This window comes from Pseudorasbora parva, chromosome 3 (genome assembly GCF_024679245.1).
Source record: "Pseudorasbora parva isolate DD20220531a chromosome 3, ASM2467924v1, whole genome shotgun sequence".
Lineage (NCBI taxonomy): Eukaryota > Metazoa > Chordata > Actinopteri > Cypriniformes > Gobionidae > Pseudorasbora > Pseudorasbora parva.
The window spans coordinates 32,857,959-32,870,202 of record NC_090174.1 but is presented as its reverse complement, the minus strand read 5'-3'; the positions used below and the strand labels follow the sequence as shown (position 1 = coordinate 32,870,202).

Below are 12,244 nucleotides of genomic sequence, written 5' to 3'. Positions count from 1 at the left end.
GAAGACTCATCAAGACTGTATTGATATGATCAAATTTTTGAAAATATTATTACAATTTTAAAATAACTGTTTTTCTTCTTCTTCTAATTCTTATTATTATTATAATTATTATTAAAATAGTTGTGCTGTTTAATATTTTTGTAGTACATTTTTCAGGATTATTTGATTTGAATAGAAAGTTCAATAGCATTTTTTAATAGAAATGTCACTAGAAGTGACTTTACTATCACTGTTGATCAATTGAATACATCCCTGATAAATACAATTAATGTCTTAAAGAATTTATTTATTTTTCTTTAAAAATAAAATAAAATTAAAAAATTAAAAGAAAATTGTACTGACCCCAAACTTTTGACCAGAAGTGCATATTTTACAGAAATTTGACAAATGCCTTAAAATAGTTGTTGTAAAGATAATTTGGGATTAATTTGGGATTGTGTGTGTCTAGGTAACTCAAGGACAGACTGATGCCCAGTACATGTTCTTAGCCCAGCGACTGCAAGCGTTGGACACCGGCTGGCATGAGTTGAGAAGAATGTGGGAGAGCCGCCACTGTGTCCTTGCCCAGGCCTTCGATTTCCAAACCTTGCTACGAGATGCAAAACAGGCAGAGGGCTTCCTCAATAGCCAGGTGTGGTAATGCTATACTGCTTGTATTTTTCTTGGAACTGTACAACTAAATGCTGTGCATTTAAAACATTCCATATCTTTCTACCTTTTGGGGAAGGACACTATTTGAGATGAATAATCAGCAAATGAAGACTCATGATTGATGGGTGAAACCTTAATGACCCTAATAACCCAGTCTCATTTCTCTTTGCCTGCAGGAATATGTTCTGTCACATACAGAGATGCCCTCCAGCTTGCAAGGGGCTGTGGAAGCCATCAAGAAACATGAAGATTTCCTTACTACCATGGAGGCCAGTGAAGAAAAGATCAATGGTGTGGTCGAGTCTGGACGGAGACTTGTATCTGACGGCAACACCTATGCAGACAAGATCCAAGAGAAGACCGACTCCATTCAGGAGAGGTGAGCAGAAATGGAATAAATGACATGATAGGAGATCAGTGTGACCAAAATTGTTACAATGTAACAATATAGCTATGTTTCCATAAATGTAGCATAATATTTTAATTGATTAACATGTATTCAGGGAGACATTAAATTGATCAAAACAGTAAATACATTTATAATGATACAAAATATTTACATTTCCAGTAAATGCTGTACTTTTCAACTTTTTTCATCATAGAATACTGAGTATTTGAATGGAAAAATATAAATTATACAATTTTTCCACAAAAATGTTAAGCAGCACAATGGTTTTCCACATTGAGAATAAGAAATGTTTCTTGAGCAGCAATTCTGTATATTAAAATGATTTCTGAAGGATCATGTGACACTGAAAACTGGAGTAATGATGCTGAAAATTCAGCTTTGCATCTATGTTTTATATATATATATATATATATATATATATATATATATATATATATATATATATATATATATATATATATTCAAATAGTTTTTCAGTTATTTTAAATTGTAATATTTCAAATATTTTAGTTTTAACTGTAATTTTGATCAAATAAATGCATCCATGTTGAGCATAAGAGACAAATGTTTTTTTCAAAATGTTGAGTACATAGTACAATAAATACTTTACAATAAATAAAAGGTCATACTTAAGAAGCTGTGCTATATTGGAAATATATTTTTGCCATCTTCATATCTGTGGTTCCTGATAATGATGTGGCTTAAATACATGCCCAGCCCTCAACAAACCCATTACATCCAGTCCAGATAACATCATGTTGTTCATCTCATGCTCTTTATCTCATGTTCTTTCTTGATTTCCTTCAGACACCAGAAGAACAAACAAGCTGCAAATGAGCTGCTGGCTAAACTGAAGGATAACAGAGAGTTGCAGCACTTCCTTCAGGATGGACAAGAGGTAATAATACAAAATACAGAGCAATTATTATAAGACAAAGTCCACTGAGAAAGATAACACGCTCATATAAACTACACAAGTACACAGCATGCCATACAGTATGAATCCAATGGCGCCACATTCAGGCCTTTGTGTGATTAATTAAGTCTACTTTTCCATCCTCTTCTCTGTAGCTGACTTTATGGATCAATGAGAAGATGTTGACTGCTCAGGACATGTCATATGATGAAGCCAGAAACCTCCACAGCAAGTGGCAGAAACACCAGGCCTTCATGGCTGAGCTGGCTTCCAATAAAGACTGGCTGGACAAGATTGACAAGGTATATGGCCATCATCTCCCAGTGCAATTAGACACCATATGTACCTCTGAATACCAATACCATTTTTGAAATTGTAATTTCCAGGAATGGAAACGTAATGAAAATTCATACAAATTCTAACATATCATGGAAATTCTCAGCTCTAAAATATATGATAGAAATTGATTTTTGTATAGAAAGTCTGAAAATATCATGGAACTTAATTTGACAAATAGTTTCATCAGGGCCATATTAAATAAAGAAAAAACATGGAATGTGAGCTCCGGTCAAAACATCTGCACTGACTACCTGTCTCTGTCTTGTTCTTGCAGGAGGGTCAGGTGTTAGTGAAGGAGAAGCCTGAGCTGGAACAGACGGTATCGGAGACTCTGAGCGGCCTGCAAAAGCAATGGGAGGAGTTGGAGAGCACCACTCAAGCCAAAGCTCAATGTCTGTTCGACGCTAACCGAGCTGAGCTTTTCACGCAGAGCTGTTCAGCGCTGGACTCGTGGCTCCAGAACATCTCCTCTCAACTCCAGAGCGATGACTTTGGAAAAGATCTCACAAGTGTCAACATCCTGCTCAAGAAACACCAGGTAAATACAAGGCCAAAGAAGATCACAAATCTAAGAAAGATCACAACACAAATCTACTTACTGATCACTTTTGTGTGAAATGAAACTGTCCTGTAGTACAACATTTCGATGTACTGTCCTTCTCTCTAGAAACAGTACAAAAAATGTGGGAAAAAAAATTGTTCTGTGTAAGTAGACAAGTTTTCAACCTAATGACCCCCTTATGTGACCCTGTATGTGTGTGTGTGTTTCAGATGCTGGAGCATCAGATGGAGGTGCGTGAGAAAGAGGTCCAGTCTCTGCAATCACAGGCTCTAGCCTTGGCCCAAGAGGAATCTGGAACGGTAGAGGTGGATGGTCAACAGAGAAGGGTGACAGACAGCTTTTCTCAGCTGCAGGACCCTCTAAAACAGCGGAGGCATCATCTTCTTGCTTCAAAAGAGGCTCATCAGTTCAACAGAGACCTTGAGGATGAGATTGTGAGTCACAAGCAAGAACAGCCACACTGTATAAAAATTAAAATAAGTTTTTTTTTTTAAAAGTTGTAAATAATATTGCAGTACATTTAAAAAAAAAAAAAAAAAACTATTTAAATCTTTTTACTTGGAAAAATTCCCATTTAATTAAATGTGTTACTTGACATTTCTTTGTAATTGTGAACTCTTTTCAAAGTTCCAAATTCTGTCATAATTTACTCATACTCATTAGGTTACAAACATGTAAGACTTCCGTTCATCTTCAGAACATAGATCTTTTTGATGAAGTTGGAGCAATTTGTGTATTTCTCTTCATTGACAGCAATCCAACTGACACTTCGCTTCAAAAAGTTCATAATAAATTTGTAAAACTAATCCATATTGAATGGTTTAGTCCAGATGCGATCGCTTTATATAATGAACAGATTGAATTTAGTCTTTATTCATAAACATTGATCACCAAACCTAATTGGATCTTGCGGAAGCTAAAACGTGCTGCATAACACATGAGAATGAACCTCATTGGTTCTCTTATGTCTCTTATAACATGCTTGAGCTTCCATTTACCATAAATGATGTGTGAATTACCGAATGTTTATTTGTGTATAAACCAAAGAATGCCTAAATTAAATCTGTTTAGTGTATAAAGCGGCCGAGTCTCTAAAAAAAAAGTGGGACTAAACCGCTTAATTCATATGGATTCGTTTTACGATCTCTTTTTGAACCCTTGTCGAACTTTCTAAACGTCAAATTGTCAGTTGCGTAAGTGTCAACGGAGGGACAGAAAGCTCTAAGATTTCATCAAAAAAATCTTAATTTTTTCCCCCAAAGATGAACAAAAAGTCTTACAGGTTTGGAACAACATGAGGGTGAGTAATTAATGACAGTCCTACACGCCATTTATTATTTTTGGTGTACTCTTATACATACACACAATTTACGAAAAGTTTTGAAAGTACTTTATGTTTTTGTCTAAAGTTATGGGTGAAGGAAAGGATGCCCCTTGCCACTTCCACAGACCACGGTAAAGATCTGCCCAGTGTTCAGCTACTCATCAAAAAGAATCAGGTAATCAATTGCTCAATTAATGTTTTTGAAGCTATAAAAAAGTGTTTACTGCTGATGATTTTAAAGTCTTTTCCACTTTATTTTCGCTGTCTTACTGACTTTCCATTGTCCCCCAGACTCTACAGAAGGAGATTCAGGGTCATCAGCCCCGTATCGATGACATACAGGCTCATGGTAAAAACATGTCTCCTGGGAAGGAGTCAGAGATGGACAGGGAGAGGAAAGCTGCTCTTGATGAACGTCTGGCAGAGCTGAGGGAATTGTGGGCCCTTATGATTTCCGAGACGGAGAAGAGAAAAGCGAGGCTAGCAGAGGCTAACCGAGCACAGCAGTTTTACACAGATGCTGCGGAGGCTGAGGCCTGGATGGGAGAACAAGAGCTTCATATGATGTCAGAGGAGAAGGCGAAGGTCAGTGACACTGAACTTTGTAGCTGTTTGTAACAGATGATGATGCATACACTTCTGTTCAAAAGTTTGGGGTCAGATGTTATTTCTTTGATAGAAATTAATACTTTATTCAGCAAGGAGATATTAAAATGATCAAAAGTGACAATTAAGATATTTATATTTAAAATAAATTATTTTCGAGTCCTGAAAAAATATTTTTCACAAAAATATTAAGCAGCAGCTCTGTTTTTAACATCGATAATAAGAAAATGTACAAATCTGCATAATGTAATGATTTCTGAAGGATCATGACACTGAAGATTGGAGTAGCTATTTGCTGCTAAAAATTCAGCTTTGCCATCTTACACTGTAAAAAAATTGTAAAAAAAAATAAGTTACCTGGTTGCCTTAAAATTTTGAGTTCATTGATATTAAAAATTTGTGTTAATACAATGAACATTTTTGAGAATCGACAACCTTTATTCAAATATTATTAAAAGATTTTGTAAGCATATTGGGTAATTGTGTGTGTTTTATTTGTGATGATGCAGTGAAACTTGCCAAATTGTGCTATTTTCATGATTTATCACATTTTTATGTGGTTCAGATACAATAATATTTTGAGTTACTATTTATTAAACCAATTTCCTTCATTGTATCAACTCAAATTTTTAATTTCAATAAACTCAAAATTTTAAAGCAACCAGGTTACTTACTTTTTTAAGTTAAACCAACAATATTTTTTACAGTGTAGGAATAAACTACATTTTAAACTGAATTTTTATAGAAAACAGTTATTTTAAATTGTAATTTTTCACACCAATAAAATGAATAATTGGTGAGATTTTTAGATTTTATGTACATGTACAGTCTAAGGTTTGGACTAAATTTGTTTCTCATGGTCTTAAAAATGTATTTTTAAATGTATATGTATAATTATACTGCATTAAGGACACCTTAAAATAAAGTATACCTGAAATGAGTTGTAAAGAAGACTCTTAAGAATATAAATCTATTTTTATAATTTTTTATAAAACTAAGAGTTTAATTACATTTATTTCCTAAATGGATGATTTTTTTTTAGATAGTGAAGGAAAAGCAGCCATTAAGAGCCCAGCAAACCTTTTTTGCAGATGCTAAAATGTGAGGGAGTTTGATTTGTTAAACATTTTTAGTCCCCTCAAAATTCTCATATAGTAGTTTAGTCATTCTATAATTCTGGTGAGTTTGGGTACTTTGAAAAGTGCTGTGCTGTTATGGATGTATCTATGTATGCAGTGTTTAAAGTTGTTATGGTTGTTGTAGGATGAGCAGAGTGCTCTGGTGATGGTGAAGAAACACCAGATTCTGGAGCAGGCTCTGGAGGACTACGCTCAGACCATCCACCAGCTGGCCAATAGCAGCAGACTCATGGTGAACAGCGAACACCCAGAGAGGTGGGGAGCATAATAAAATCGAGGACTCAGATAAAACGTTTGAATTTAAGTGTTGGTATAATCCATTTTCTTTCTCCTTTTATAGTGAAAGAATCACTCTGAGGCAGGCCCAGGTGGATAAACTGTACGCAGGGTTGAAGGATCTGGCTGAAGAGAGGAGGGGCAAACTGCAGGAGAGACTGAGACTGACCCAGCTGAAGAGAGAGGTGGATGATTTAGAGCAGTGGATCGCTGAGCGAGAGGTCGTCGCCGGGTCTCATGAACTTGGACAAGACTATGAACATGTGACGGTATTAAAGCCATTTTTCCTCCTGCAGAATTGCTTAAAAATGCTAGTGTTGATGTAGCATGTTTTGAAATGAAAACTTTTTCAAATGTGTTTTAATGTAGATATAACTTTAAAGTTTCTTTAAAGATTATGCAGTGGGATTGTTGTCTATAACTCTGGATGTTCTCTCTCAACCTTTCAGATGTTGCGAGATAAGTTCCGGGAATTTGCGCGAGACACCAGCACAATTGGCCAGGAGCGTGTGGATGCAGTGAACGATCAGGCAGATGAACTGATCGAATCAGGTCATCCGGAAAACGCCAGCGTAGCTGAGTGGAAGGACGGGCTCAATGAGGCTTGGGCCGACCTGCTGGAGCTCATCGACACGCGCACACAGATGCTGGCCGCCTCGTACGAGCTGCACCGCTTCCATCAGGATGCCCGGGAAGCTCTTGGGCTCATAAGGGAGAAGAAGGAGGCACTAGCTGGAGCTGAACTCGGACGGGACCTGAACACTGTCCAGCACTTGCTTAGACAGCATACGGCCTATGAGCATGATGTGCAAGCACTCAGTGGACAGGTGAGAGCCTTCCTTTAACCTTTTCCTATATATGTTGTACATTTTCTGATGGCTTGGTTTTGATTGTTTGATTAAAGGTTAAACGTCATTCTTTGTCCTTTCACTGCAGGTTTCACAGGTGCAGGACGATGCTGCACGTCTGCAGAAAGCATACGCCGGAGAGAAAGCTGATGATATCCATCGCCATGAGCGTGCTGTCACAGAGGCCTGGGAGGGACTTCAATCTGCCACTCAAGCCAGACGGCTGCTCCTGCTGGACACAGTGGAGAAGTTCAGATACTTAAACATGGTCAGAGACCTTATGCTGTGGATGGAGGGAATCAACTTACAGATCCAGTCACATGACAGTCCAAGGTACATGCAAACCATACACACAGTGAAGTAAATCTTATGGTCACAAATGCTGCATTTATTTGTTCAAACAATTGAGTACACCACTAACAGTAATATTGTGAAATGGTTAAAAATGCAAAATAACCGTTTTTAAAAAATCATATGGCAAAACTGCCTTTTCAGCATCATTACTCCGGGCTTCAATGTCACATGATCCCTCAAAAATCATTCTAATAAGCTGATTTGGTGCTCAAGAAGAATTTCTTACATGTACTTACTATAGGCTTAGAGTTAGGTTGATTTAGGGTTAGTTGCATGTAATTATGGATAATTTATAGTTAGTACTGCAGTAACGTGTAACAAGGGCACTGTAAAATAGTGTTACCAAAAATGCATACATTAAGTACAGTACACACAATATTATAAAAATTAATCACATTTGCCTACATACATTTGTTAGAAATCTGTTTAAAAAGGATTTACACACATGAGTAAGTACAGAACTGATGAGAGTCATTTATGCTCTGTGTTGTTGTAGGGACGTCTCCTCAGCTGGTCTGGTCATCGCCAACCATCAGGACATTAAGTCTGAGATAGACACTAGAGCGGACAGCTTCACTGCTTGCAGTGAAATGGGACGGACCCTCATCAATAACAACCACTATGCTTCAGATGAGGTTTGTCCACACCACACACACAATGAACGTGCACATTTACATATATTAATCGCTGCATGTTAGTCAAGGAAACCCACATGCACCCACTCACACACTATGAAGTAATTGGATGTCTGTGATTTTCTAGATTCAAGAGAAATTGGATCAGCTTCAGGCCAAGCGCTCTGAAATTAATCAGAAGTGGCAAGAGAAAATGGACCACTTGCAGATCGGTGAGTATGTGGGAGGAAGCTTGTTTCCGTGGCTCGTGGCATGCTAAAGGGATTTACATCTAAAGTGGCAGTTTTGATGTTTATGTTTTTAGATATTTTTTTTCTAATTATGATATTGTGTTTACCATATGACATCCTTGCATTCATGTGTTATCTCATACTCGGATATTCCTTCTGTGTGTATTACAGTTCTGGAGGTGTTACAGTTCGGTAGGGATGCGTCTATGGCCGAATCGTGGCTTGCTGGACAGGAACCGCTGGTCAGGGCAGCAGAATTGGGCTCTAATGTAGATGAGGTCGAGAGTCTTATCAAACGCCACGAAGCCTTTGAAAAACTGGCAGCAGGCTGGGAAGATCGTTTCACACAGCTAGAAAAGCTCACCACGGTTTGTTAACTACGCCTACACCTATCAAAGTGCAGGATTTGAAATAACTCCATTCACTGCATCTTTTCATAAAATATTCTCACTTTGTTATTGTCTGTCAGTTGGAGGAACATGAAATTCAAAGAAGAAGGGAAGAAGAAGAGAGGGCCCGACGACCACCCACACCTCCCCCTGTGGAGGAAGTAGTACCGTCTGAGATAAACGATTCTGCTGCAAGGTAAGAAATGGACTGTACCATTCTAATCAGCTAGAGGGGTGGTCATTTTTCCCCCATTCACTTTTACCTACCTTTTCTGCTTGTTAATTATTTTTAACCTTGTAACCAATCAAAAACAAAAATACTCACCAAGTGCAAGGAAAAATAGGCTTTGGCAATGAAATAAAACCATTTTATTTACACTACCATTTAAAAGTTTGGGGTCAGTAAGATATTTTTTAAAGAAATTAATACTTTTATTCAACAAGGATGCATTAAAGTGAGCGACATTTTTTTTTTTTTTTTACATCGTTTTATATCGTAAAAAAGGCAAACAATCATTTTATACAAAGAATCCTAAAAAAGTGTCATGGTTTACACAATATTAAGCAGCTCTCAAATAAATTTATTTCATTCATTAAAATTGCAATTAATTATATTAAAATGGAACATTTTACAAATATTTCACAATATTATCATTTTTACAGCACTTGTGATGAAAACATGTTGCCTTGGTGAGCTTTAGAGATGACTTTTAAAAACATTAAGAAATCTTACCAACCCCAACCCCATCACCAAGCATTTTAAATGGTAGGTGAGCTTTAGAGCTTTAGAGATGACTTTTAAAAACATTAAGAAATCTTACCAACCTCATCACCAAGCATAATGGTAGTGTATTTTTTTATTAGTTTATTTTTCATTTTTAGGGAAAACATTAAATCACATAATTTCATTTACTTTTAAAGTCGACATGAAAAGGAAGTTGAGATCGTCTTTTTCTCCTTATTGTGACGTATATCTGAGTGAAATATCTAAACCTCTAAAATTAGAAAAAATGTAGGGCAAGGCTTGATTTCGTCCTTTGGGAATTGATTGGATCGTTGGAAGTTACCTGTTGCTAACAAAATGGTGGCAGATTTAAATGTCAGAGACAGGTGTCTGAGAGGTGGCGCAAAAATGAGAGGGGGGGGGGGGGGTTAAAGATTAAAGATTATACGGGTAAATTAATTTTTAAAAAATGAATGAAGTGCATAGATAAATAATTTATAGTGTAAACTAAAATATTACATATACGAATTGTAAAATTTGATTTCATGCCGTCTTTAAGATACTTTTGGACCATAGTTATAACTTTCTTATAAAAGTTTACACTTGTATGTTGGCTTCTCTTTAAGGACGAGTCTGGACCAGACTACATTGAACCAGTCAGTATCTGTCAATGGTGTCTACAGTGACCAGGAAACTTCACAGGTCAGATATGGTCCACATTGTGCTTTCATTAAATTCTCTATTCATATCAGTCCAGTTATGCATTCACTTTCATACACATTTACATCATATACAGACACAGTTTTAGAATTCATGTCAAGACACGTCACAGTCCCAGTCTCAATTGTGCTGTCTTTTTGTGTGTTCATTGTCTTTTTCCTTGTTCCTCTCAATTATTCATGTTGATATCAGTGTTCTTCTGTAAACTCTTGAGTCTCTTTGAGTGTGTGAGGATGAGCGTCTAACAAAACCTTCAATACGTTTTCATGGTCACACTGTGTGGATGTACTGTCAGACCAATATTTCAACACAAACAATTGCTAATTCTAACACACTCACATGTTAACACACATTCTTGTGACGTCTCTTATCTGCAGTCAATATCGGTCTCTGTATCTGAACTCAAGAAAGCCGAACCTAAACCAGAGAGTAAACCTCAGTCTAACCCAGTTTCTAAGCCTGTGCCTAAACCTCACAAGGCACAGGACCGTGTGAGTACTAACACCCTAGCGCCAGCCTGTAGCCGTAGTGTAGCATCGCTGCTTGCGCTTAACAACCCAGCAGCCTTGCAGCATGATGGCAGCTACCGGTATACCACACCTGCTAGAGGGCAGAGTCATAGCTTTGCTGCTTTCTATTGCTTTCAGTGGAACAGTCTTGTGCTTTTCTATGTATGTATTTGGCCACTGTCATTTTGAACTTTTTATATTTTTGTCTTGCTTGAGCTTCAACATCAGTGTTTGCGATGTACTTTTTCACATAAAATTTTCTATTTCATGATGTTAAAGGGCAGCTTTGTTGTTCTGTGGAGTGCTGTTGTTTTACTGTTTGTTTTCAGGGGAGCTTAATTTGCAGTAGGTCTAGGCCTGGTTTCACAGACAGGGTTTCCCAGGGTACCTTGGGAAAAACATCACTGGTGTGCATCTTGAGAAAAAACATTGGCATTTAAGATATGTCAGTGCAATTTGCTTTCAGTTAAAACAGCTCAAATGTTTAATTTTAGTCTAGGACTAGGCATCCTTGTCTGTGAAACTGGAGGCTAGTGTTTGGGTGCTTTGCAACCAATGACAACTATATACCTACTAATCCAACTCACATGAGACATTGTTTCTTTATTTCCTTCAGTTTCATCGGATTTTACTTTATTCCAAGGCAACTATTTTTTCTAACATTTTGTATTCACTTTTTGGCTTAGAATATAAATTAGTTTGAGTTACTGACTATTTTAGTCAAATTTGTCCCAGTGTCTTTGTGGCAGTGTTATTTCATTATTACGCCCACATATCCCTCCCCAGCTTTTCCATACTGCCCCATTTGTCTTTGGTGGAACATGCCGGTGGTGTTTTGTGCGTCTGTTTTTTTGTTGTTGTTTTTTTTTAGTCCCCTTATGTCTTTGAGTGTGCATTTGCTTGCATGTACATATTGTGCTTATTGAATTTGATAATTTTGATTCATCTGTTCATTAAGATTATAAAGTATCATCCAGGAATATTTGTCATTAGTTAGGAATTATACCTCAAAATTAAAAGTAAAAAAAAAAGTGTATCAAAATTAATTTTAAGTTAATTTATGAGATTTATGAGAATACTAAGACATGTTATGATACAGTAAGGGATCAGTATGATTTTTTTTTTAAATAAAATACTTTTATTCAGCAAGTACACAATAAAAATATTCAAAAGTGAAGGTATGTTGGTACAAAAGATTTAAGTGCCCCTATTATGGATTTTTTTGTAGTGTGTAACAGCTGTAGGTAATTTAAACATCATGCAAAGTTTAAAATCTGAAAGTGTGCTGTACATAAACAGTACAAGTCGACTCTCAAACGCAAGAGTCAATTAAACAAATCATTTTTCAAATGAATTGCAAGCTGTTTCGTTGTGACATCACAATGAAACATTTGCATATTGCCCGTCCACTTATTGCGCGATACTGGATAGCATCATGTCAAGAAGACGCTGTGCTCTACAATGTCTTTGTGTTTCATATTGTGTAGCTACCTGGCTAACGGTCTAACTCACGTTATAACTGTCTACTGAAATGCTACTGTAAATCAGCTGTGGGCTGCACTATTACCTAAAACTGTGTCTATTAATTCAGACCATTTGTCATTCTTAATACT

General features: G+C 36.7%; 1 protein-coding gene across 6 annotated transcripts in view; it reads left to right on the top strand.

Moving 5' to 3' along the window:
• The window catches only part of sptbn2 (spectrin, beta, non-erythrocytic 2), a 99,207-nt gene that overhangs the window by 82,006 nt on the left and 4,957 nt on the right, over positions 1–12,244 (top strand). For 4 of the 6 annotated variants that reach the window (XM_067438504.1, XM_067438503.1, XM_067438505.1 and 1 more), the window contains 18 exons: positions 449–631; positions 828–1,030; positions 1,868–1,958; positions 2,132–2,278; positions 2,590–2,853; positions 3,087–3,311; positions 4,287–4,376; positions 4,493–4,786; positions 6,071–6,201; positions 6,287–6,491; positions 6,672–7,049; positions 7,159–7,403; positions 7,921–8,059; positions 8,187–8,271; positions 8,461–8,657; positions 8,759–8,874; positions 10,029–10,104; positions 10,500–10,613. In XM_067438504.1, coding sequence (XP_067294605.1) covers positions 449–631; positions 828–1,030; positions 1,868–1,958; positions 2,132–2,278; positions 2,590–2,853; positions 3,087–3,311; positions 4,287–4,376; positions 4,493–4,786; positions 6,071–6,201; positions 6,287–6,491; positions 6,672–7,049; positions 7,159–7,403; positions 7,921–8,059; positions 8,187–8,271; positions 8,461–8,657; positions 8,759–8,874; positions 10,029–10,104; positions 10,500–10,613 — 3,183 coding nt within the window. The remainder of the gene's footprint in view (positions 1–448; positions 632–827; positions 1,031–1,867; positions 1,959–2,131; positions 2,279–2,589; positions 2,854–3,086; positions 3,312–4,286; positions 4,377–4,492; positions 4,787–6,070; positions 6,202–6,286; positions 6,492–6,671; positions 7,050–7,158; positions 7,404–7,920; positions 8,060–8,186; positions 8,272–8,460; positions 8,658–8,758; positions 8,875–10,028; positions 10,105–10,499; positions 10,614–12,244) is intronic. The other 2 variants (XM_067438506.1, XM_067438507.1) reach the window with 1 other exon arrangement.